General features: G+C 45.8%; 1 protein-coding gene across 11 annotated transcripts in view; it reads right to left on the bottom strand.

Annotated features, from left to right (window-relative positions):
• The window catches only part of APBB2 (amyloid beta precursor protein binding family B member 2), a 374,503-nt gene that overhangs the window by 93,777 nt on the left and 253,101 nt on the right, over positions 1 to 27,625 (bottom strand). For 6 of the 11 annotated variants that reach the window (XM_044224322.1, XM_044224327.1, XM_044224326.1 and 3 more), the window contains 4 exons: positions 23,952 to 24,160; positions 15,177 to 15,239; positions 14,677 to 14,762; positions 14,519 to 14,579 (listed from right to left, as the gene is read on the bottom strand). In XM_044224322.1, coding sequence (XP_044080257.1) covers positions 14,519 to 14,579; positions 14,677 to 14,762; positions 15,177 to 15,239; positions 23,952 to 24,160 — 419 coding nt within the window. The remainder of the gene's footprint in view (positions 1 to 14,518; positions 14,580 to 14,676; positions 14,763 to 15,176; positions 15,240 to 23,951; positions 24,161 to 27,625) is intronic. The other 5 variants (XM_044224328.1, XM_044224330.1, XM_044224331.1 and 2 more) reach the window with 3 other exon arrangements.

Raw genomic sequence — 27,625 nt, 5'->3', positions numbered from 1 at the left:
ATAAAATCTTTTAAAAAAAAAAAAACCTCTCTGGCTGAAGCTCCTATCTTTTCAGCAGGGCTCCGGAGTTGCTAAGCCCAGCCCTTCAGCCAGGGCACCAGGAAAGGAAGGCTTGTATGGCCAGACTCAGCAGCCTTCGCTCCCATTCTGGCTGAACCAGTAAGGGATTCTGGACTGAGGAATGCTTACCATAACTGTACTCTAACCTAAAGGAAAAGGGCAGAGCGATTTGTTCCATGTAAAGTGAAAAATTCACAAAACGCACACACAGACACACACGGAACTGTGTGAGAACTGTTCAAGGCTTTTGTCGATCAGACGACACAATCATCAATCCCACTGACATAGAGGAAATTCTCTATACATATTGTCACTGTCTCCTTTCTGGAAATTAGACTGAAACTCCTCACATACAGAAGCTGGTACTATCTACGTTTCCGTTCACAACCATTGGGTTCCCAGACATTTCCCACTTTAATTTTTTTCCCTAAGGCCTGGAAAACAAACTTCTGCTGCTTGTGTGAAGCTAGGACACATTGTCAAGCTCCAGTTGCTACAATGATGGCCAAGCTCAGGGTTGAGAGAGAGAGAGAGAGGGCAGTTGCTTTCCAGTGAGCGCGCCTGGGACTGGCCTCCAGCTGATGTCGTCCACACCACAGCAGAAACCCGTAACTTACCACGGCTGACACGGGGCTGTGGGAACCCCCCTACAGCACAATCTGGTGAAGAAACTACTAGAAGACCAAAATGAGACATCACGTTTAGCTCGAGCTGCAGGTTATCAAGGCATTCCTTCTTCTTCTTTTTTTTTTTTTAAGATTTATTGTAGAGAGAGCGAGCACGTGTACGTGCACGGGGCTGGGGGGGTGGGCAGAGGGAGGAGGAGGAGAGCGAGAGAGTCCTCAAGCAAACTCCCTGCTGAGCTCAGGGCCTGACCCAGGGCTCGATCTCATGACCCTGAGATCCTGACCTAAGCCGAAATCACAAGTCGGACCCTTCGCCGACTGAGCCATCGGGGCGTTCCTCTAACATCCTCTAGGACATCTCCTTGGTCATTTCTGTAACAGCTTCTTTGGTCCTCACAGTAACAAGGTGAGGTCCCCTGCGCAGGCATTAGCATCACCCCATCCTACCAATAAGATAAGCCAAGTCCAGAGAGGTTAAGAGACTTATTCAAAGTCACACAGCTCATCACCCGCAGAACTGGAGCTAGAACGCAGGTATGTCATCTCCTGCTTGATCATCTCTCCACCTGGAGCATGGCGCGCAGGGAGGATGGAGCCCGTGGCTGGATTTTCCTCTTTTGTCATTTCCCAGTGCCTGGGATCGCCACCACGGAAACCAAAAACAAGACATGCGCCAAAAATTACATTTTGTATTTCCTCCCAATCTTCGAAAGAGTCGCACATCGTCAGGTTAACCTGAGCTTGTGGTAGAGAATTCCCACAACAGTCACACAGGAAACCAGAGAAACCAGCCAGACGTGCTCGTGGGGCTGAGGGAAGGCCCAGCGACATTACCGGCCCAACAGTCCGCAGATGAAAATCTTGGAGCTTGGAAGCCGGGCCGCCTGGGTGCAAATCACAGCTCTGCCCTCCACCAGCTGTGGAACCGTGGGCCGGTCCTCTAAGAGTCTGTCCCTTGGCATCAACCAGAAATAGGAGAAACAAACGAACACACCTCACAGGGCTTGTGAGAGAACGAAACGGGGGAGCGCCGTGTGGGTGTCTGTCATTGGCATTTATGGAGGGGCTAGAGGAGGCTCAAAGACAGAAAACTAAGTGTGCCCAGTACAGCTCCAAACCACCTCGGTATGTCTGTGCCTCACAAATATGAAACGCTCAACGGACCTCAGTGGTCATCATGATTGTCCGACTATGAGACAGAGTGTGGACCTGGCAGGCTATCTCAGGTTCCAGTCTTAGTTTGTCTACATAATAGATCTGTGACTTTAGGAAAGTGACTTAGATTCTGTAAATCTCAATTTCCTGACCTGTAAAACAGAGTAATGGTATAGCCTTCCTGGAAGGGTTGTGCGGAAAATCAGATGGCCCACGGCAAGTCACACACCCAGTAGGGCGCTCAGCCCGCGGATGGAATCAGAGTCATGTGCAGCCCCCCAACCATCCCCAAATGATGGCAGTCTACACTGTGTGCCATTCACGTTGTTGCTTCTAGATCTCAACTAAAATATAGCACAGATGTATGAGAACAGCCGAAGTAGAGAGACGAACTTCATCTAGCATTTTACATTACTTATGGAGTAATGCTGGTCTACAGTGTCAGTTTCAAAGAAACAAAACTGAGCCCCGTCTATAAATAAGCTCTATTCAGACATGAATAGTTCAGACATGATCTGAACTCACAGTTCTAAAATAAAATATGATAAAATAAATCATGGCTATCAGGGGAAGGGCTTTTTGAGAAATCATATGCTCTTGGCTCTAGGTTCCATGTATCATTTACATGGGCCAACTTCCAAGCCTTGCTACAGATGGAGGTCACTGCTGCTTAAGCCAACCGCTGTAATGTGGCTGGAGTAGAAAAGTGGGACCCAGGTAGGAACCTGTCTGCCCCTTTCTAAGCAGCAAATCTGCTAAGAGAATGAGAGACCATAACGGAATCCAAAGGGACACCTCGCTGCTGTGTGCCAACGGGAGGTGAACTAAAGTGCCATCTGACTAGAGATCTGGGTTAAGAATAGGTCAGTTCAAGAGCTAACCATAGAATTAGTGATGTTGTTTTTGGTCTGAGGGTCTCAAGATCATTTGAAATTATCTTTTACACTATTTTTAAAGATATAATTGACATATAACATTGTGTAAGTTTAAGGTATACGATACGTTAGCTTGATGCATTTATATATTGTAACATGAATACTATCATAACATTAATTAACACCTGGATCATGTCACCTATTTTGTGTGTGTGTGTGTGTGTGTGAACAATTAAGATCCACTCTCTTACCAACTCTCAAGTTTATGATACCGTATTGCTGACTATGATCACCATTTTGTAGATCAGCTCCCCAGAACTTCTATCTTATAGCTGGAAGTTTGTACCCTTTGACTAACGTCTCCCCCATTTCCCCCACCCCTGAATGCCTTCCTTGTACCCACTCTGTTTCTCCGAGCTTGGCTTTTTTTAGATTCCACATATAAGTGAGAGCATACAGTATCTATCTTTCTCTGTGTGACTTATCTTACCAAGATGATGCCCTCAAGGTCCATCCACATTGTTGCAAATGGCAGGATTTCCTTCTTTCTCATGACTGAATATATATGTATATATACACGCGCACGCACACGCACATGTATCTGTACCACATATTCTTTATCTGTTCATCTACTGACAGACGCTTACATTGTCAATTAAAATTATTCGTGTGTTATTGCTTAGTGAGCTGATTTCAAATGTTGCCTTCAACTTGAAGCGACTGAAATCCCACAGCTGTCCCTTCCGGCAACATCGTCACCGTCGTTCTTCAATGGGACCACCATTTTCTCTGCTGTATTGTTTTCTTTTCCTCCCCTCCCCAGTCTGACGGACCTCATCCCAGCTGCTACGTAACAGCTGTTGAGTAAATATATGCCAAACAAAGGGACGGATGAACCCACGGCAGACAGCTGTTGAGAGCTGTTTCTCTCAGCCCCAGAGACTGAAAATAAGGAAGCCTGACTCTAAGCTTTCCTGATAAGCAGCAGGGCCAGGAGAGGAGGAAGAACTCACACTCTGATCTCTGTGGCTCACACCTGGGAGTCCCGGGAGTGAGGGTACCATACGGCTCAGCTAACCTGACTCACATCTGAATAATTCTGACTGTCCTGGAGGAGGAACCAGCATGTCTCTATAAATTTTCCTGAACTGACAATAAGTGAGAAATGTTTGTGTTACTGCCTCAAGACTGGGGCTGGTATGAATTCCCAGTGCACAGCGCGCAGAGACCAAGGTCTTCCTTAATTAGCCTTCCCAGGCATCCGCCACTACGAGGCGCAGCGGCCAACAACGGATAACAACGCGTCTCATTTCCACAGCACCCTTCAAAACTTGGGGGCTCCCGTGGCTGCCAATTCCCCAACTGCTCATTCGGGCAAGCGTGGTGACCAGAAGTTAATAAGGGAAAGGCAGCCGAGGTTCTGCCAGAAACAGCATTGTGTTCGGCTGTGTTGGCAAATTAAGGGAGGAAAACAGTTTTAGAAACACAAAAGCTGTCCTCTGGGCTAGGAGACAAAATGAACATCCAAGGCCAATGGCTCAACGTCCGAGAATGAGTGTCAGCTCTACTCCACAGAACGGGCTATGTGAGGGTCAGGAAGACCGGCTTTGAGCTCTGCTCTTCCCCGATGAGCCACACACTCTTGGGAAGACCCCATTGCCTCTCTCTGCTCCTCCCGCCCCCCCGTCAGGCTTGAATGAAATAGGCTGTATTTTCTCTTTGTGAATGTCAACCTAAAAGCCACACACGAGAGGAAGAATCTCATTTTGCCAAGACTTGATATGTTCATCATTGGCTCTGCGCCTTGGTTTCTTGATTCAACTGTGTTGATAATGCCCTTCACTAAAGACATTTTTGTTGAACGACTGAAATGTGGGAATGACATTTACCACAGCTCGTCTGTGCCAAGATGGCGGCAACAAAGCCTCCCATCTGCGTACTCTTGCAATGTGACCTTGCTGCTCTCCCTCAAGAGGCAGGATCCACGTCTCCACCTTTGGTCTGGGCCGGGACTGCCCTGATCAACAGAATATGGCACAGTGTGGGGTCAGTTCGAAGAATAGCCTTGTCACCCCTGGTGGCTTTAGCTGATTGCTTCTTGGAAGCCAGACACCACATGAGAAGTACACCCGCCCACCAGAGACCACGCCTGTGAGAGACCCAGCCATGGGGAGGGGCCCTGGAGATGCCAGGTGAAGGGAGAGAGAAACCTGAGAGCACAGAGCCGCCAAGCATGTGAGTAAGAGGCCATCTGGGAGTGGACCCTCCAGCCCCAGCTGCCTCCATGTGGATCAGAAAGGAACTGCACTGCTGAACCTTGCCCAGAATCCACAAAAGCAAGAGCAAAATAAATGGTGGTTTTAAGCTCCCAGGAGGAGACTAAGAGGCTCCTGGTGCAGAGCCCAACAAGGGGCTCGATCTCACAATCCTGAGACCATGACCCAAGCCCAAATCAAGAGTCTGACGCGGCTTAACCGACTGGGCCACTCGCATGCCCCGATGATGAATTTCATAGAAATAGATCTGTTCCTAAAAGCATTTGCTGAAAATGAACACAAATTGACATATACAATTATTTTCAAATCTTCTGCATTTACATTTACTGAATGGGGAAGAATCACTCAGTCCCATGGCAACGCAAGTACCCTCAGGCTTAGCGTCAGCCTAAGTACCCTCTCCTTCTGGAAAACCACGTGAGCCACGCAGGGTAGGACTTAGTCAGCCAGGGTAGGACTTAGCAATGCATTGAATTGGCCTGTTTGTGGTCTACCTCTTGAAACAGGGAACATATCTATTCCTCTTTGTGTAGGAATAGTAAAAAATGGCTAATGCATAAAGAATGCTTCTTAAGTGCCAGGGATGGTTCTAGGTACTTGACACATATCCTACGTCAACCCAATGTTTACCCCACTTGGTGCGAGGTGGCCACTAGTATAATCCTCACTCTACAGAAGAGGAAACCGAGGTACAGAGAGGTAGAGCATCGTTCCCAAGTTCGCCCAGCTAGTCAACAGAGAGTCCGGTTTTAGAGCCACGAAGTCTGGGTCCAAAATCCCAGATGTTCTTAATCACGTCTCATACAGCTGCTCCTTTAGCCTTGTGTTCTCAGTGAACGTGTTTGATGCAATGAAGGCATCGACAGCAGAAATCCAATCCAACCTTTTCATACAGATCAGGATTTCTGGAAGAAAAACTTGTACCACATGAATAAAAGTCAATTAGGAGAACTATACACAGACACAGAATCCTGCACTAACGCTAAGTAATGATCACGAATTTGCTGCACAGACCAGAAATAAATCTGAAAGGGTAGATACTCCCTACCTCTTCCTGTTTATCTATTCGTGCTAATCTAGTCAGTAGCCGCTAATATAATTACTTCATGAAAATCTATGCTCCTAGAAAGCAAGGGAAGGCACAGATAAATAGAACTCACAGAGGAATACTGGAATTTCACGTTCATTCATCACCCGCTTCAGAAAGCTCTTCCACCAGACCCACGATCGGACTGATCTACACCATCTCCATCCCCCCCATCTCCCCCGTTTGGGGGCAGGTTGTAATGCAAGAGTAAGCAGACAAGCAGGGTTTACAGAAAATCCAGCACCTGGTTAAAAAAATCCCCCAGCAGCTGACAACTGCTTGCACATGGGCCCTAACAGAGCAGGCAAGAGCCGTGCATCAAGGCCAAGGCCACGGCCCTGTAGAGGATGTGTGGCAAGGATGCTTTGGTCAGGTTTCAAACTTTTTAGTGTTACCCCTCGAAGTGCTGTCGGTACGCCAGCCGCAGCAGCATCTGGGAGCCTAACAGGAACACAGTCCCTTGCCTCTTAACACCTACATCTGAAGCTGCTAACCCGGGCCGGGAAGTTTGAAAGCAGTGCAAAGTGTGGACCACATGAGTCTGGAGGGCGGTGAAAAGAAAGGGAGTGGGGGTCCGTCCTCAAGCTACGACCTTGCAGTGCCCTCCCCCAAACTCATCTCTGGCATCTCTGATCCCTCCGCCCAGAACTCCTGGGCAGACTCAAGGTTACCCTTATAGCTTAGGGAGCCAGTAATAAACAGTGGGTGGGCTGACACTTTCTTGGACTTTCAGCTCAAAAGCATCTGAGTTGAGTCCTTCCGCCAGTTACTAGCTGTGTGATAAATTCTATGACCTGTTTGAAGCATTGGTTTCTTATCTATAATCTCGGGAAATAAACAGCAGGGAAACAGCCTAGAGTGCCCATGCACCTAGCAGAGGCCGAGCGTGTGTTTGGAGAAGGGGGCCCCGCAGCCTGTCTCCAGCCCCGGAGAGTACTCAGGGGCCAGTTCCGCTTTCTTGCCTTCTCCAGCTCTGAAGATCGATCAGATGGCACTAGCCCGTTTGCAGATGCCAGAGGTCAGAACCGCTTCGTTTCATCTTAAAATTTCTCTGAACCAGAGTGACTTCTGAGAGGATCCCACATTCATTTCCCAGAGGAGGAAGCTGAAAGGGGGTGAATTAAGTGCCTGGAATAAAATCGTCTTTCTTACCCAGGTCCATTACATTGGATTTCAGGGCAGAAGGTTCTAGAGGCAGTTCTAAATATCCTGGAAATAATTTGTTATCATTTGGGGGAATCCAAGGCCCAGGAGACCCCTTGAGTGCCATCTCTACCACGAGCTTATTGTGTGACCCCAGGGAAGTTATTTATTCAACTTTTCTGAGACCGACTTTTTTTCGCCTATAAAGTAGGTCCTCTGGATCATCTCCAGGGCCAGTCACTTCCAGCCATAAGCAGTTCAATTTTAGTATATGTGCTGCCGAAGCGAGCACCAGCCATAAGCAGTTCCATGATTCCAACTGAAAGGTGGTCTCTGCCTATTTCTTTAAGATGTAATTTTTGGTATTGTCCACAAGGTGGCAGCACCCCTCCTTTACAGAAGTCCAGGCACAGCAACACAAAGGATGAGAAAGAACTCTAAAGAAAGTAGCACCCATTTTTCAAAGGATTAAGTTTTCTACAGTTTAACTAAGACATTTCATTTAATGTTGATCACTATCATCAAGAGTTTGGTTGGCAATGTGCTACATACCATTAGGAAAGGACAGTTTTATGGGGCTAAGTTTGGATTTTAAGGTATTATAGTAGGATGAGCGAAGGTCAGACAGGAAATTAATGGGAATTTAGAAATGCAAGGTACCTGATGGCTCAAACAGCACAAGGGGTTGCCTTCTTGAAAAATGAAGCACAAGAGGCAATTATCTACCAAACGTTCGTGTGCACATAAATTTTAAAGGGTGCCTGGGTGGCTCAGGTCATAGTCCTGGAGTCTCGGGATGGAGTCCCACATGGGTCTCCCTGCTCATCTGCTTCTCCCTCTGCCCCCGCCCCTGCTTGTGCTCATTCTCTCTCAAATAAATAAATAAAATCTTAAAAATAAAACATTTTCACATGGAAGAGTAACACAAAAGAAACAAAGAAATGATTAGAGAAAAAATATGAGATTACAATAATGAATAAAATTTGGAATTTAAAACGCACAGAAATGAAACAATGTGGGTGGTACCCTGAACTAGATGTGGAACAGAAAAAGGACATTTGAAGACAAACTAGTAACATCAGAACGAAGTGTTTAGTTAATTGTTTTGTGCTCCTATTAACTTCTCAGTTTAGACAAATACACTATGGTTGCGTAAGACAGGCCACTAGGGGAAGTGGGGTGAGGGAGATCTGGGAACACTCTGTACTACCTCTGCAACTGTTCTGTATTTTTAAAATTATTCCTAAATATAAATTTTTTTCTAAAACTTTCAGAGTGGGCACCTGGATGGCTCAGTCGTTAAGCAGGTGCCTTCGGCTCAGGTCATGATCCCAGGGTCCTGGCATCAAGCCCCGCATCGGGCTCCCTTCGTGGCAGGAAGCCTGCTTCTCCCTTTCCCATTCACCCTGCTTGTATTCCCCCTCTCTCTCTGTTTCTCTCTGTCAAATAAATAAATAAACTCTTTAAAAAAGATAAATAAAACCTTTACAGAATAAAACTGTTCCACAGAAAACAGCCAAGAATGAAAAGAAACAGAGTTTCATAAAGCAACGTCTCATCTTGATAATTTCAGAAGGAGACATTTAGAGGAGGACACAGCTCAGGTGCCATGAAACTAGGCTGAATACATTAAAATGACAAAGCCTAGAATAAAGCGGGTGGTGAACAAAGAGGTGTATCCTAGGACATTACTGGGGGAATTATACGCAGTGGGATCTTTTCTGTAAGCACTTACTGCCATAAGCTGACAGCCTCTGACCCGAGAGTACCTGTTTCAGCGACCTATACCAAAGCAATAATTTGGAAGGAAAACATCACCTAGTCTTATGAAGTTGTAGCTCTGCTCTGTAGCACTAGAAGTTGCTCCTACAGCGGCTGTGTGCCGAGACGGGTTATGGCGCTATTCATTAAATGTGATATTATATCAGCGGAGTTAAGAACGGTAAATCTGAGAACTGCAGAAAGGAAGATATGAAATGTTTTTTAAAGATTTTATTTATTTAGTTATTTGAGAGAGAGAGAGCGAGTGTGCACACGAGTATAAATGGGGGAAGGAACAGAGGGAGAGGGACGAACAGACCCCGCTAAGCCTGGAGTCCGGGAGTGGGGGCTTGATTATCATGACCTGAGCCGAAATCATGAGTCAGACACTCAGCCTAATAAGCCAGCCAGGTGTGCCCCTGAAATAATTTTTAAAGAGTTCATGACATGTAGTATCCTGGATTGGGTCCAGCAACCCCCCCAAAAAAACAAAACAAAACAAAACAAAAAAACGGCATTAGTGAGAAAAAAAAAAAAAAGAAAAACTGAATGAGGTCTATAGTTATAGGTGAAGGAGGTACCTGGGAAGTTGAACTCTGTGCCTCTTATGTAAATCTAGAATCATTTTAAAATTAAAAAAAAAATGAACACCTCAGAATTATACACAAATGCACATCCATTACCATCAACTAAAATAATAATTATTGGACAAATAATTAGGTAGGCTCAAAAAACATTTCCAGAGTTTTAAAAATACTTTGCTCTTTGAGACGGGGGCGGGGGGTGCTTGTGTGTGCGTGTGTGTGCATGTGTGCATTGTGGTCATTTTATGTTGCCATTGTTTATTTAGAGGTTCCACTGAACAACTTGATTGTCAAGGTGCCCAGACTCACAGTGGCTGGAGAGGGTTTGCAACACGCACATCCTGATAGCCTGAAAATGATTTTGATTTTTTTTTTTTAGCATGTAAATTTCACTTAGGAAGAAAGACGTTTAGGAAGTAATCCGTCCTTAGGGACTATAATTCCGTGGCACATGAAATTATTTTTTTTCCCTAAAGAAAAGATACTTTCTGCTTATCTGGGGGTGGGCACTCCGTTTTCTAGTTTTTGGCTGGTTGAACGCATGAGCAGGGTTATCTAAAGCAATAACGACTTCTACAAAAGAACTTCAACATCTAGAAAATCTAGGTCTTTGCCACTTCTATCTTCTCAGGTGCCCTAGGTAACCTTAAACAGGCATGAAGGGGACAGGTGGCAAAGAACAGAGTGTATGTCTGTCTTGTGGGGGGACTCCTCCAAAGTGACTTCAGTGAAGTCAGTACCAAACTCATACGCTTTTTCAAAATTGGTAAAGAATAACTTCGTTTAGGGCCACCGGATTTTTTTTTTTAAACGATTTTATTTATCTATCGGGCCGAGAGGGAGAAGCAGGCCCCCTGCTGAGCAGAGAGCCCGATGTGGGGCTCGATCCCAGGACCCTGGGATCATGACCTGAGCCAAAGGCAGAGGCTTTAACCCACTGAGCCACCCAGGTGCCCCAGGGCCACCAGATTTTAAATAGTCATAGTTCGGAAAGAACAGCTTGGCGTTCCCCATAAGGCTTCTTGTGCCCATTTCCAAGTGGGACCTTGCATCCATCATAGAAGCCCAGACTCCTCAAGGGAACATCAATCCTGCTGTGTCCGTGGCGAGTGAAAGCGCGTAGATCTGCCGATCACCAGCGATGCTGTGTTATCTCCACGCCAGCCCCCCTGGCTTCCTCCTGTTCTAGGTCCGACCTTGACCATAAGCCTTGTTGAAAGTGTACAACTAAGGGAGGGGTTTAAAAGCCCTGCAGCCCATCCCTTCCACTTTTGGAGTCTAGTTCATCACAGCCTCAAGTGAGACCAGCAAGCGAGGACACACTGTCGTAACTTTCCATCAATTTGCTTGAAATGACTTTGGCTTGGCTGTTTGTCCTTTGCTTTCAATGAGTAATGCTATGAAAAACCAACCGGCGAAACCCAAATTTCTATATATCTCTGTATAGTTCAATATTATTAAGGACACATCATTTGGTGGTTGCCTCTAAGTAAAGCTCCAAGGGAGAATTTTCCTTTTCTTTTAATTGAGGTGTAATTGACATGTAACATTATATTAGTTTCAAATGTATGACACCATGATTCAATATTTGCATATATTGCGAAATGATCACCGGAGTAAGTCTAGTTAACATCCATCACCATACACAGTCCCAAATTTTTTTTCTTCTTGTGATAAAGAATTTTTAAAAAGATCTATTCTCTTAGCAACTTTCAAATTGGCAATGTGTAAGGAATTTTTTTTGTCCAAATCTAGTGAGCATAGCCTCTGTAGCTACATGGCCTGGATTCAGATCCTGACGCTGTTTACTGACTAGCTGTTTAACCTTCTATGACTCAGTTTTCTCATCTGCAACACAGAGATAATGATAGGCCACTGAATTTTTGTAAGGATGAGAGCCAGCAGAAATACTGTTTTAAGGACAATGTCTGGCAAAGGGTTAGCAATAAATATTAATTATTATGGTGACTTTATAAAGGAGCGCTAGGAAAACGGTTACATGCCATCAGGACCGCGAGGCTTCTGCCTCACGGACTGTGGGATTCATATAACGTACAGTCCCAAACCCTCTGCCTTCCCACTGTGCTGGGCGTCTTTAACAATGATAAGGACAGCATGGGGACCTTCAGAATCCAGGGTGGGCAGGGTTGGCAAGAAGCGTGTGTAGTTTGCCAACATCTTTTAAGGATTCTGAGTTGTCCTAGGGATTTGTGCTCGTCGCCCTAAGAATCCTCAATGTAAATAATCACCCACAGGCACAAAAACGAATCTACAGATCCATTTCCATAACTGGGCAGAGGCTTCTCCCTAGTCTGATCTTTTCTTTTCTTTTTTTTTTTTTTTTAACATTTTCCGAAAGATTTCATTTGTTTGTCAGAGAAAGAGAGAGAGCATGCACAAGCAGGGGAAGCGACGGGCTCCCTCTGAGCAAGAAGCCTGACGTGGGACTTGATCCCAGGACCCTGGGATCATGACCTGAGCTGAAGGCAGCTGCATAACCCGCTGAGCCACCCAGGCGCCCCGCTAATCTGATCTTTTCTGACTTTTGTCTGTTGTCCCAGTAGAGACAGATGCACTGATTATTCCTTTACATTCTCTGTGCCTTAAAAAAAAAAAACCAGGGACGCCTGGGTGGCTCAGCTGGTTAAGCAGCTGCCTTCAGCTCAGGTCATGATCCCAGCGTCCTGGGATTGAGTCCCACATCGGGCTCCTTACTCGGCAGGGAGCCTGCTCCTCCCTCTGACTCAGCCTGCCATTCTGTCTGCCTGTGCTCGCTCTCTCTCCCTCTCTCTCTCTGATGAATAAATAAAATCTTAAAAAAAAAACAAAAAAAAAACCCAACACATTTGTTCTTATAAGTTTTCAAAGACCTTACCTAAAACAGGGTAGGATATAAGATAAATAATACAATACATGTCCTTTCTTATTTAGAACTCGGTCCAGCTCCAGTAACTTATGGCAACACGGAAAACCTCCTTACCAACACAAACAAATTCAAAGTGTTGGAACAGACACATGGGCACTAGCAAGGGGCAGAAAGAGAATTCTGTGAACAGGACCACTGGGAGGTAAAAAGAGGACGCACAACTCAGGTCATATTTCAACCAGGTCTCCTGTTCCAGGTACCAATTCCACCTCCCTTCCTGCCTGGCCCTCCCCGACCACTTGTCAGTGTCAAGACCCCCCTCACTCCCTAGCCCTTCTCCCCTCTGCCTCCAGCCTCTGCTGATCACCCTTGTAAAACACCTGGGCACAAACCAAATGATTCCCAGCCCACCTTCCTATTCTACTGCATCTGCTCCCTGCCTTAAAACTTGTCTTTAAAGGCCAGTATGTTAGCGGCAGCCCAAGGACCTGCTCAGAACGCCCCTGGCTTGGAGGTGGCCTTCATCGTATGAAGCTGTGCTGACCTGTAGCTGAGCGAGCGGACTAGGAGCGGCTGAAGTTCCCCTGCGAGCCCGGATGCTCACAGCCCTGATGGCCGCATGGCTGTTTCTAGCCAAGGAGTCAAGGTTTTGAAACTGCACAGTTTCCCCACTGAACTACTACTAAGGGAGCTTACTGGCTGTTTTATTCACAGACACAGATCTGCTTTAGGAATGAGAAAATATATCGAGGACCGGCTACATAATTGGCAAATGGAAATGTAATACGCAGAACAAAAATGCAGAGCCCCTGATCAAAGGCAGGGGGGAAAATGCCAGAAAAAGGGCTGAAACAAAATTGCTGCCTTTCCTGCTTTCTCTCTCTTCACTCATTATGGTGTGTTTTCCTTGGTATTTAAAGTCATGCTCTCTCGGGCACGGGACACCTGCAGGATAAGTGCAGACTCTCACAAGTGCCCACCCCACAGACCAACACCTTCTGGGTTCCCCATGCTGCGAGTTGCTGGACCGATGCACCCGCACCCTGGCCAGGAATGGGGAAACGGAGTCAGGCATCCCCCTTTCCCATGGAACCATCTCCCCTACCCCGAGGCACAGCAGATAGGTGACCCTCCAGTATACCCCAACTTCTGTGCCAGAACACACCATGTACCCAGACTGGGGGTGGGCAGGGCTTCACCCCCACTGAACTGCCCCCCTCCCCGCGGGGAACACATTGCTTGCTATCAGCCTGGGCTGGGTAGGCCACCACTTTGCCCTTTTCAAGATGTCACGAGAGCACGTGTGCCCAGAGCCAACTCCCCCCGTGCTCCCAGTGAGGTCCCTACTGGGGTGGAAGGTGGTAGCGACTGCTGGGTGGAGGCAGCGATGAGGCTGTGTGGCAGGGCCTGAGGAGCTGAGGAGAAGGGGAACAAGCAGTCAAGGACCTCAGGGAGGTAGGAATGTGGCAGAACTATTCCCAAACCAAGGGTCCAAGTCCCTGGTGCATCGCCCCATTGGACGTCACTTACAAAAACAGGAATCCAAAGATGAGAGAATTTAGAACTTCAAGATGGCGACCACACCACATGAAAGCCCGGGCCTAGGACCCTGTGCGAGGACAGTGGCCACATGCCCGTGTTGGCCTTGCTGGCCCCCCCGCCAGGAGTCCATTTTCCATCATAAATCAAGCCTGGGTTTAGGAGAGAGACGGTGCGAATGTGAGGCTGTTCTGGAACAGGTGGGCCTGAGGAGCCTTGAACCACCTGCCGACCGCCCCTCCCCGGGCTCTGCAAGGCTTCCGAAGCCCACTCTCTTGAACAGTAATTCTGACTTATTACATGGTGCAAAGAACTGGCATAGTGTGATACAGGCACCGTCTTGATGATCATGGAAATCCTCCCAAACCTCACTTGGCCTAGGAATGTATTTCAGGTGTTGAGAAGCTTAGGAATGAGAGCGGATCGAGGACTCATTGCTTCATCCGTGGCTCTGGGTTGACAGTTTATGAAAACCAAGCCATTTCCAAAGTCATTACTTCAACACAAGAGCATAACCTGGCCACTAAAAACACGTTTCTTACAAACCTTGGCTTCTGGGTCGCTATTGATGCTGCAAGAATCATCCTCCTCAGCATGGGGGGCATGTCTGGAAAGAAGAACAGAAAGCCGGACTGAGAATTCTACCAGAAACTCCAGCCGCACGAAGCCAGCCCCGCAAAGGCGGGGTCCTTTGCACGCCCTACCTGAGTTTCAAAGATGCATAGCGGAGTGTTGCTCCTTCAAACTCTTTTAAACTGGGGTCCGGGTTAACTGTGGCCGCGTGCAAATCCTAGGGGGAAAACAGATGCCCTGTTAATGGAGAAAAGGGGGAAGGGCTCCCGACGGGGGCATCAAATATCAAAGGGGAGTAAAGTTCTCTGGGCAAGAGGCAGAGAGTAGGTGTGAGCTTAGGCAGATAAAGGGCATGCAAGGGCTGCTGGATACTGGCTCGGTGCAAGCCCCAGGTTCTTACAAGACAGGGAACCCGGGGCAGTCAGCTTGAAGTCATTCGCAACGGGACACATAAAAATAAATAAATAAATAAATAAAGGCAACATGTGTGTGAGCTGGGCGTCCCTCCTAGCAAGCCCCATCACTGCGTCCCTGCAGAAGGGATGATATTCATGAGGAAGAAAAAGATACAGCCACAGCCATGCAGAAAGGACAAAATATTGAATGATCTAGAATCTGACAATATACTTGCCTTCCAAATGTCACTATTAATCTTTCCCCCATTCAGAACAGCAAAATCACTCCATGGCTGTTTCTAGACATATAATTATTCACATAGGAAAAAGCACATTGATTTAAAAGAAAAAAAAAAAAGTAAAGAAAAAAAAGGAAAAAAAAAAAACACAAGACACTGTTGTTAGCATTGATATCCACAGGACAGGTTAGGGAACAAATTCACTCTACCAGCAACTGGTTAGCTCACTCTAGATCTAGGTTATCACCTGAGGCCTAGGGCGGGGAGGAGAGTGATGGAGCTCACGTTACTTACCACGGAAATGACTGACCATTGCTAGCGGTCAGTGTTAGATCCTCTAAACGTGGCCTTAAGCACACAATATGTTTTCTGGGATTAAATGCCTTGTGGACCTAATACTACGGGAAACTTCTCCTCTCCCGGTAACCCCACAGAACCATCTTCTGGAGATGGGGGTGGAATCCGGGATGGTAACTGTCCCTGGGAGGATCTGAACACTGGGGACTGTCCCCAGTCAAGGGCATAAAAACCGGGGGCTCACATTATTTTCATGTAGAAGAAAAAAGGACAAGGACGGGGCAGGAGAGCTGGTAAGGAACACAGCTTGAGGTCAGCACCTGCTGAGATTCAACTGACCCGAAACAGCTCACCACAGTCTAATGTAAATTCTTCCAATTCGTAAGAAGCTCTGCTTCCTTGTTACACACAAGCTTCCACACAAATTGGTGCTTGATCACGAATGATTCTGTCCACAGAATCCCAGAACAAAGCGCGGAGTCTCGCCTTGTTGGGAGACAGCTCCGAATAGATCTTTGCATTTCAACAGCCTCTCTATTGCCCTCAGATAACAGGCAATGTGGTTGGGTTTGTTTGTTTTGTTTTGTTTTTTTCTTTCCCTTTCTACCGCAGTGAGTGAATATCCAAATATTTTTCATGTAACAATTGGGGAAATAAATGAAGCGAACAAAACCCAGGGACATCGTTATGAATGCGTTCCACTGATGTGTCAGGCCAATCACCTCTTTTCTCGGCTAATAAATCACCAACGGAGACCTTGCTCAAGTCGCTTTTCAGCTAAAACGCTTTGAGAATGAGACGGCAATAGTGACCCATGATTCCTGCTCACGACATTACTGTAATTTGGAAACCCACTCAGAACAGGGCAGCGAAGTTTAAATGTGCCAACTGCTGAAAGATGTGATCGTTTAACTGGACGGGACGCGAGGAACGCGGAGCCCCTTGTCACTGGCACCACCGCCCGGCGGGCGTCACTGTCACTTTCTTTTTTCGAGTAAACACCTGAACTGCAGTTTTCTGAAATAAAGTGGAACTTACACCACTGTATCTACTTTTTAAGAAATAATCTCTTTTATTGAGCAAAAGGAGCAGGAAAGCTGCCTAGCCTGTCACCTCTATCTTTACTCCATCCCCCAAAGTGGTGCTCAGATTTCACCGAGGGGAAAATTCATCACATAGGAGAGTCTTATTAGCCCAGGAGACCTGTGAGCCCCATGAAATCGGGGTGGGGTTTTGCACATGTGCGTTTTCCTGGGGAGAAGATCCCCCACTTTTCTGTTTCCAGAGGGGCGGGTGACCAAGGAAGGTTCAGAATCCCCCTTGTAGGGGGTCTCATGATAAGGGCCTGAAATCGCAAGAATTTTAAGGTAGAATTTCTTTCTTTCTTTCTTCCTTTTTTTTAAAGGACAATAAGCCTGTTTGATCCCAAATCATCATCACAGTGTACATGTGAGCAGTATTTGTTTTTTCATTGAAGCTGAATGTTGAAAAAGGTTACCGGGTGATGAATTAGTAAGACTCCAGGTAATTATGTTCTTGAAGAGAAATTAAAAAAAAAAAAAAAAAAAAGAGTGGGTGTTTGACAAGAGGAATCTGAAATCAAATTATCCTCAATAGACACTGTGTGGGGACAGAAAGAGTATTTTTCAAAACAAGTATTCAGGAAAGCTTTCAGCATTTAATTAAAATAGTTCTCTGTATGCATGTATAGTTTAAAAAAATTTTTTTTTAATGTATTTACTCTTTGGATGTTGGGTCCCTGTAATGTAAAAGTTGATTATAATTCTAAAATTCTATGAATCCAGCTCTTATGCTACGGAGACATGAGTCAGCTGGCAAACTTCCAACAATCACCTCTTACAGATTTAAATAAAATAAAAGGTCACATACGCCAATTATTCAAAAGCTAAAATAACATGGGGGCTCTTAAAGAAACCCTTTAGTACAAAACTCAAGTAAGGACTAACAGAACCTATGTTATGATTAGGACAAAAGACCCTTTCCCCTCCTATATCTACAAGCACTCATTTTTCGAAATTTTCTCCCCTATAGAAGTGACCATAATTTTTCTTTTCTTTTTTTAAATTAAGGGCAACAAAAGACAAAAACAATCTGTCTTGAGTTTTAAGAACCACACATTCTATACATCTAATTTTTTTTTAAAGAAAAGAGAATACAACATTTTAGCTAATCTTTTTTTTTAAAGACACTCCAAAGAGATTGGTTCCACAGAAAGTCTGTAGTCTGCATGGCAGAAGTGAGAGATGAATGAAGAGATGAGAAAAAGAGAAAGACAGTGACAGAGGGAAAGGCGGGTGGGCACTGTGCCTCTGGAAGGACAAGGATGTCAGAGAGGGACAAAGCTAGTCAAGGAAGAACAGAGACCGTGTTCCATTAGCAGTAAGTTTCCAACTGATAATCTCTGAGGCAATGCAGCCAAATCTTTGCACCCTGGAATGTTCTTGAGCCAGAGTTACAGGTAGGGACATAGTCTCCTGGTGCTTTTCTTGACCTTGACCAGGTAAAGCACCCCTCCTCCTGACCAAAGTGATCACACTGAGTTCTAGGAAAGCCTTGAAGCCTTAGCAACTCAGAGGTGGTGGTGTCCCTGGGGACTGACCTATCTCCTGGGGCATGGTGTTTATCATGACCCTTCATGACCTTTCAGCATGGTGACTTTCATGACCTCACAGTGAATCTGTGTGACGGTGGACCCACTAAGGGAATCCAATTGTATAACCTTGACTTTTCTTCATCCTTATTTCTCTCCTGGGATCTCAGAAAGCAATTCTTCAATCATAGGAAAATGATGTATTGTCATTCTACTGGAAGAAAGAGAACACTGGGGTGGACAACGTCAACACCATAGTCTTGAGGATGCGATCCAAGGGGATGAGAAAGGTTCTAAGAAGCAGTATCAGAATGTAACCTGGGGAACAAGCATGGAGGGTGAACGTGCTGTGAACCAGGCAGAGAGGAAAGCAAAAGAACATTCCCTAGTGACTTTGACGGAAGCTGCAATCATCACCTCCACGTGCGTGGGCTTCAGAAGTTCTGCTGCAAAGCCCGGATTCAGATCCTGCCTCTGCTCTCATCTGCTCTGTGACCTCAGTTCCTTGTCTAGGAAACAGCACTACGGAGACCTCACCATCAGAATGTGGACAAACAGATCGACAGCATGAGCCCTTAACATAGGGACCGCCTGCCCGGAGTCCAAGACATGGCCGTTCCCCTATCTGCTCTCTCTTTCCAGGGAGGGAAAAAAAAAGGCGGCCATTGGTAAGAATAAAAAACAGGTACCTACAGACTATAAAGTGTTATGAATCATGCTTCTTGATCGCCTTCTTGAGACCTAAGTCTCAGTACGTGTGGCCTTGATGATAAATGGCAGAGCCTGGAACGTTGGAATGTTAAGGAACAGGCCAAGCGATGTGAATGAGCATTGACCATAGATGTGTCCACCTTTTCAGACTTCTTAAAATGCTTTCTGTGTTTTGTTGGATGCAGCACTATCAGAAGAACAGAGCTGTGGTATGTCATGCAAACATAACCCAGATAAGTTTAAAAAAAAAAATCAAACTAGTAAACAGATTGACAAATACGTGTGCAATTAAATTCATCTTTGTGGGCGCTTGGGTGGCTCAGTGGGTTAAAGCCTCTGCCTTCGGCTCAGGTCATGATCCCAAGGTCCTGGGTTCGAGCCCCATATGGGTTCTCTGCTCAGCAGGGAGCCTGCTTCCTCTTCTCTCTCTCTCTGCCTGCTTCTCTGCCTACTTGTGATCTCTGTCTGTCAAATAAATAAAAATTTTAAAAATCTTAAAAAAAAAAATTCATCTTTGTGAGCCAAAGGATGGTCAGGAGAGGACCTGGGGCTCCAGTGCTGGCTTTGCTGCTACAGCAAGTCAACTAAGAACTTGTCCAGCCATGAACCTGGTTTATTCCTTCATTCAGCTTCACCAGGTACTGGACACGGTGCCAGGTGTGGGGGACACAAGATGAGGGGGGACAGGCCCTCTCATCCACTCCAAGGAGGGAGACTGACATGCTACAAGTAATAATACTATAAAAAGACATCATGTTCACAGACCTGTACCCCTAGGGCTAATAATACATTATATGTTAATAAAAAAATAAAAAATTAAAAAAAAAAAGACATCATCAAATAAAGGGCTTTCTAAGCGGAGGAATGGGAGCAGTAATTCCCAGGAGAAGCTGGGCTGAGTCGGAAGGGGCAGTGACATACAAACAAAGACGAGGAGCTTAGATTCATTAGAGGACCAGCTCTTGCACTCGCTTTATGTAGAATCACCTGGAAAGTTTATGATAAATGCAGATTTCCAGGTCCCATGCCTAGAAAGTCCAGCTCAGTGGCCTCAGGGAGGGACCAAGGAATCAAAATATTCTATAAGCCTCAGAGGTCACCTTGGCCACCGTCCTTGGCTCACAGGCTGAGAATTGCTGCCACAGCATTCACTAGGCCCTTCTAGAAGGTTCTCTGCAGTCATGATTGAGTCAAGAGTTTAGTAAAAAGATGACAGAATAGCTCCTTTATGTTTTCATTTTATTTCTAAATTTATATGAAATTCCACAGGTTCTAACATAATATATGGAATTTTCCCTCCTAGGGAGTTAGTGGCTCAGGGTCCTGACAGACCCCGGGAATGTCGCAGCGAGAATGGAGTGAATGAGGATCAAGATCCCAGTTCTGAGAAACAATCCCACCTCCGCTCACTTCAGACGCACTTTCTCCTCCATACTTCTCTTCTTTAGGAACCAGGAATCCCTTCAGTTGGAAACACTATAAGGCAAGACTTGCCTATAGGCCAACAGTGATTCATAAAAATACTTTGTATGGCTCCTTTCTTCTAAAATTCGACATCCAAGTAATTTGGAACAAGTCAATTGACTGGGGGCACGGGGGGGCGGGGAGATCACTGTGGGCCCAATTTCAATAGCAAATGCTTCCTGGCCAGTTTATAACCTTTAGAAAACACTCCTGGCATACACAGAGGAGACATTACCCATTATTAGCACTTCCCCAGTGAACTCTGGAATGTGAAATGTAAAAATCTTAAACTGTAAGGAAGCTTTCAAGACTAAACTTTTGTGAAGCAGAATCAACAGATTTGGCACTTACTTGAGTTCCCCCCACCCAACAAAAAAGCTTGGGGCGGGGGTGGGGGAAGCTAAAGAAAATATGGATTTCTAACCTGACATATTACAAGTTTCTTCTCGTCCTTAACATTTTGCTTTCTCTCACGGTTCCAAATTAGTATGAAATAGATTCCATTAAGGGATCAAAGAAACGGGGTCAGAGAAATCATCATTTCTCTTCTATTGTCATTAGCACCTGAGACAATGTTATTAAGAGAAGTCGTTTTCTAGAAGGCTCTGCATAGGACACTGCCAACCCTAGGGTTGAGATGAAAAGCTGTGACTCTCACCAGTCCCTCCCCGCCCACCCCCCCCAAAGAACTGTGAAGCCTGGGGCAGGGGCCAAGTCTGTAGACCTTCACTAAAGCTTCATTCCACCAACAGTAGGTGTGTGACCTAGGGCAAGCTTCGCCTCTCAGTCTTGGTGCGGTCAAATTCACAAAGCAAATGACAAGGGCAGTACCAGAAGCACAGGGTTCTACTGGGAGTTGTGAGATGAGGCATGAGCTTGGCACCATCAACACTTCATTACCCTTGGTGCCTTTGGCTTAATATCCAGTCAGCGTCTACACATCCTGGGTATACAGCAGGCTGGGTCTTTCCCCTGCTCTCCCTCCTCTTCTACCTACTCACACCTTTGCTTCTAGGATTTTAACATACTGCCTTATAAATGTGCACGGTTCTTGGACGTAATGGCCTTATGTATGGGGGAAAATAGTGTATGAAGTGAAAAATCAAAAAAGCTGATGGGAAGCATATTCCATTGGTCTACTGGATAGGAGCGGCGCATGCGTTCTCTCTCTGAAGCTTAAAACGACACATGCTTTCACAAAGTTCCTTGGAGGGGGAAGGTCAACACGATGACATGGTCAAGAGCAGAAGAGAGGCATGAGACGGGCAGCAAGGTAGAAACTCACATAGAACCGGGACACAGCATCCCAGGCCAAGAACTAGACCCACGCCCCCTCCTACCCCAGCTGCACGGTTACAGCACTCAGAGCTTTAGTTAACTCTTTCCTTAAATAAGGAACATATTAGCTGTCCTCTCTGTCTTGAAGGGAACAAGTGAGAGGGCATTTGTGAAAATACACTGAAAGCCACAACAGGGACGCTGAGCGCTGTGGATACTTCAAGGGAACGCTGAACTCTAAGAGAGGAAGCAAGAAGCGAGGGCCGTGGGACAAAGTCTGAGTCTGGGAAGGGGCCCTGAGAGGCTGCCAGGATGGGAATGGGAAGTGGGTGTAGAGAAGGGGAAAGAACAGGCCCGTGTGGGATCAGAAGGAAGCACAGGGATTAGCGGCGGACTGTGCTACCTGACCATCCTTCCCCAGGGCCAGCTGCCCACCTGTGATGCACACTTCCCAAAATTTTCTGCAGAAAACATGGCAGCAAAACCCTGCCACATTTAATAAAGAAATAAAAATCCAGAGTCCCTTAAACCTTGGACTGCCCTCCCTGGACTTGACCACACCCATGCCTTGGCCTCAGGAGACAGGCTTTAAGAAGAACTTCATTTCTTCTACCTGCAGAGGACAGAAGTTGCTGGGACAAAAGTGACATCTCAAAGAAAGCCTGATCTCACTTCTGGGACACCGAGAAAGCACAGTGGGCCAGAACAAGGGAACAAGTGAGAGAGCGAAGCTCAGGGAGAACAACTCTGGCCTAGGATCCGGGAGCATTTGGAATCTCTGAGTTCTGGACCCAGTGGTATATCACTGGTCACCGACCTGTCTGCACCTCAGTTTCTCTGTAATGTATGGATACTGGGGATCAGCTGGCCCTTTCCTGTCCTCGTATGGCCGTAGGGCTCTCAGGTGAAGATGGATAGAGGTCATAACAGGGGAACAAAGCCCTGGAACAGAGAAAGAAAATCTGATGCCAAGAGAAAAGATGTATAGGTGAGAGAGACGGTATCTGCTCCTTAGGGAGAACAGAGGTTGTATCCTGGCTGGCTCGGCTTCTGGGAGGCCGGAGAGAAATGCCAGGACACAATTAGGCTGGGATGGGAAGAGGACTACATCTCATGCAAGCGCCTTGAGGTTTATCTTAGTCCCCAGGACACCTAACGCAAGGTGAATAACTGATGGAATTTGCTTGGCAAAGAGCAACATGAGACTTCAATAAAAAGTTACCAGGGCCCCCCAGTGATAAGCAACAAAGTCCCACGTGGTTCAGTAGCGTGGAAGCATGTGCCTGATGATCTCGCTCAAGGGCCAACCAACTGAGGCCCTTGTCTTGCATGGAGGGAATAGCTCACCCCAACCTGTCACTCGAAAGACCGAGAATCTGAGGCCCAGACTGGGGAAGGGAGATGCTGAAGCCCGTACTAGCAGGAACGCACTTGGAATGTGGGTCTTACTACCTCCCAGAGGAGAGCAAGTCTGTAAGCCCAGATGTGAGAAACAAGATACCATCTACTTCCAAAGCCAGGAAGCGTAAGAATGGTCATGAGGACACGGAGGCGCTCTGCTGGGGAGGGACTGGTTCGGATCCCCTCCAAGGCCTCAAGGTCAAAGAACACGGGTTGTTGAAAGAACGAAAGGCTGTGGTCAGACAGGCTGTGTGTTAGGGCTCCAACTGCTTTTCTGGAAAAAGCCATTGCTTAACTGTAACCTTTTCCAAAGGCCACGCTCTTGAATATTTTGTCACCAGGATTCACCAAGGTTCACCCCAAGAATCTCTGTATTAGGAAATACCACAGTGCAATTATTTTTTTCATGCCTCAATTCTTCGTTTAAACATCACGTTTCCTCCTTGGGGACAGCAGAAATTTATGTTGCTATTTATGTCTAAAATCATGTCACTTCTGCTAAATAAACAGATCCTTAAAAAAAAATTAGAAATTATGCATGGAAGGGCTCTCCAGGGTTATTCTTATAGACATCGCTTCCATGTAGTCAAATGGACCCAAGGCTAATAAGATATGCAGTAATTATAACACGTCTGGCCAAGGGACGTTCTTCCGTGTGTAAATATTTTATTGAAGCAGCAGCCAGCAAAGGCACCTGCAGAGCAAAGTGTCGGTTCAGTGAGCTCCAGGGAATCTTAACCACTTCTCATTAATCAGCCTCCCTTACTTTCTCGACCTACAATGCTGTTTTCCAGAGCCCAAAAGCCACGAAAAAAATGAAGACATCCCTGAGCGATGGTCATTACCGCTATTTACGCTAAGAGGAAGCATTTTGGGGTCTCAAATGCAGGATGTATGATAATCAAAAAACTTACCTCGATGGCCTGCTAGGGTAGAAGCAACAAGTCTAAAGAGAAATCACACAAGTCACAGCCACCCTACTAAGCTGTTAAAAAGATAGTCCATTTTACCTCGTGCTCTGGGGTGGGAGATGACGTTACAGAACTAAGTGACCCTTTCCTAGAACCGTGACGGTCGCCTGGGATGGAGACGGGGCGTTCCCACTGAGTCGTCCCTGTTGGTATGTGCCAATAGTAGGTCCCAGCGATGTCGTTGATTCTCTTCCAGCCGGGCGGCAAATCTGGATCGGTCTGAAAGGAGTGATCACTCCATATATCTGCTGGGAAATGGAAAGCAAGAGGGTTTTCTTAAAAGAGGAAACAATGACAGTGTTGCATTTTCGGCACTAGTAGTCTAGAGAGTTCCACAGGCAGGTATGCCCATAGCATTAATGAGAACTGAAGCCATCCTGCGGACCCGAAGTATGGTAAAGGGAACCATATGGAAAGAAATAAGGGAACTGGAAATGAAGACTGATCCTTGAGAATACAGACATAAAGAACCCATGACCTCATCATCTTCCAGCTTCAAGAACCCTGTGGGGCACCTGGGTAGCTCAGTGGGTTAAACTTCTGCCTACAGCTCAAGTCATGATCTCAGGGTCCTGGGATCGAGCCCCCATTGGGCTCTCTGCTCAGCAGGGAGCCTGCTTCCCCCTCTCCCTTTGCCTCCCTCTCTGCCTACTTGTGATTTCTCTCCCTGTGTATCAAATAAATAAATTCTTAAAAAAAAAAAAAAAAAGAACCCTATGAACCAGCTAAAGCTCCATTAGCCAAAATCAACTACCCAAGCAAAATTTGCAAGGTTACACACAAAATCCCCTGACTCCTCTATAAATCAGTAAGACTTACCGGTTGGCATCTTACACCATTCTCAGCAATGAGCATAACTTTCATTTTTTTTTTTAAAACTGCTTTCTATAAACGAGTACTGTATTTATATCTTCCCTTGGCTTCCACAACTCCTCCCATTTGACGGTAAACATCTACAAAGCAGCAATGTCTTTTGTAATGCTCTAGAATTCTAAATTGCACCCAGAAGATTCCTAAGGAAGGCAGACGGAGAAGCCTTGGAATTCAAGACTAGTAACATAAATACAGGAAGGAGGGTAGGTATGGACGACAATAGAGAAGGGTGGGGATTGTGGCAAACTGGAAAGCAGGTGCAAATTCCAAGGTGTTCAAATTCAAAAAAATAATGTTTTAAACCCTGTGGAGGCTTAGTTGGGGGTGGGTGGGAATAAAATACAGGTGCTGGGCAATCCCTGGCCTGTTTCAATATTTTATCAGTTTACTAAATACTTATGTGCTTTTCGGAATCTCATTTTGGCCTTTTTGAGTTGAATATGAGATGAATTGAAGAGAAAAGAGGAGAAAAGAGAAGAGGCAAAGAAGTAGAGGAGGAGGGGTGCCTGGGTGGCTCAGTGGTTTAAGCTACTGCCTTTGGCTCAGGTCATAGTCTCAGGGTCCTTCAATGGAGCCCCACATCAGGCTCTCTGCATAGTGGGGAGCCTGCTTCCCCCGCTCTGTCTCTGCCTGCCTCTCTGCCTACTTGTGATCTCTGTCTGTCATATAAATAAACACAATCTTTAAAAAAAAAAAAAAAAGAAGAAGCAGAGGAAACCCACAGTGACAGAGGCATGGTGGGGAAATCACAGGCAGCTGTATCAACCTATGCACGTAGGGAGGAAAACTTAAGAAACCTGTGTTTCAATCTGGGGATCACTTTTTTCTATGGATCGGGCCCTTTTCCGGTGGGGCCGTGGGCAAGAGCCAGGGGCTGGTCTCAGTAATTCAAGAGAGAAGCACGTGGGCCTCGCTCTGTGCAAAGCTCCCTGCATCACGTGGGCAGCGCAAGGAGGGGAGAAGGAACCAAACAAAGAGGCTGATTAAGACTAAGGGCACAGATGTGCATTCATGCGCGTGTCTGGCATCCCAGTGTTCACGTTTCTCATTTAAATCTGCCGGAGGCCAATCTGCCACTTGTCTCAAATTATGATGGAAATTTCCCCTCCCCCGACAGGAAATTAAGCATAATTAAATAATTTCAACTTACCCCAAATTTTCAGAAACCACTTGAAACAAACATGCATACACAACTTTGTCCTGTCTCCTTTTTAGGGGGTTGTTTTGGCTTTTCGCATCTCAACGGGGGCAGGAAAAATAAAATACATGGGTGTCCGGATTAAGAGGGGGAAAATTCTACCAAGGGTATTTCCTTGTCCCATTCTAGTGGCTTATGGAGCCAAGCTGTGGGACTTGAACGGACATAAAGAGGATACTAGGTATCATTTCCATGGTTTTTGAGATCCAAGGGCCTGAGTTTTATACATTTATCCCAGTTGTCTCTACAGCTGGGATATGAGCATGTATCAGAATACGAAATCATGTCAGACCAAGGACAGAAACCAAAATCTCTGCTGAGATTTTGTTGGAATAAAAATTAAAAGGGGATTTATTCTGTTGCTAAAAACTGATTAATAGTAACATGATTATGATGGAGAAAGTGAGGTCGGCACATCTACAATATTATTAACAGTCTCAGAAACATTTACAGAACCCCTTCTGCATCACCCCACATTGGGTTTTAAGGGATATAAGCCCTGTGAGGGCAAAGAGACATTGTATCTGTCTGTACATCATCATATTCCCAATACCTAGCATGGCAAGTGTTCAGTGAGTTGGATGGATGGTGGACGGATGGAAGAATAAACAAGGAAGGAGGAATGAATGAATGAATGAATGAATGAATGAAATCTTTGAATGATGGGACCTGGATCTTAGCAAAAGCAGAATTCTGAAGAAATCAGTTCTGTGCGGTTCCACAAAACAGAGCAATTTCACCACCCCCAGGAATAGCAATGTCTACTTCTCCTTGATGGTGTATGTGAATTTCTTATGGATAAAAGGAAACGTAATATGAAAAACTGGAAAGAGTCCTGGGCTGGTGGCCAAGAGACTTTGAGTTGAGGCTCTGGTTTATTTTTTTTTAATTGATAGGTTCCACAGGGAATAGTAAGAATATGCCTTCAGTCTCATTACAGTTCATTCTGTTTAACCTAAATACCCGCCCTGTTTCCTTTGTTTCCCTACATTAAATTATGTACAGATTTAAATAAGTACGTTGGACCTTACTCAACAGGTTCGTGGTTTTCAACTGTTATCATCAAATTGGGAGTAAGACCGTGGTGCAGGCAGGCAGGATTCCAGGCCCTTCCAGACCCTTCTGACCACAACAGCATGATTTCTATTTGTTTCCAATACTGGTCTTATACGTACAATTTTCCTTGAAAACAGGGATGAGGTTTATTATTACTGTTATTGTTTAAAATAAAGTTTGAAACCATAGCTAAAGCAAAAGTACGGTGAGACCAAGACAGCTAAATCTTAAGAAGCCACTTCTCTCAAAAGATAATTCAAAATATTGCAAAGCCGCTTAAAACAGCTGTCCTCATACAAGTACCACAGTGCTTACGGCATGAAGAAGGGCCTGCAGACTCAATCGAGGAAAAATCTATAAACACCAGGTGGTAAAAGGAGAAAGTTCCAACCCCTTTTGATTCTCAGAAAACTACTTAGTGAAGCTTTGCTGACGGCCAAGGAGCTGAGGTTGCAGAAAGGAAATGATGTCTGATGGTCTCATTGCCCTTCTGATTCTCAGAAGTTTCCTCAAACTGTGTTGTATGTCATGCCCTGCTTCCTGACAGGTCTGCCCGGAGTTCTGAAGTCACGGTATTCTTAGTTTT

This window comes from Neovison vison, chromosome 11, assembly GCF_020171115.1.
Source record: "Neovison vison isolate M4711 chromosome 11, ASM_NN_V1, whole genome shotgun sequence".
NCBI classification, from domain to species: domain Eukaryota; kingdom Metazoa; phylum Chordata; class Mammalia; order Carnivora; family Mustelidae; genus Neogale; species Neogale vison.
Note: the sequence above shows the minus strand (reverse complement) of the source record. Positions and strands in the feature narration are given on the sequence as shown.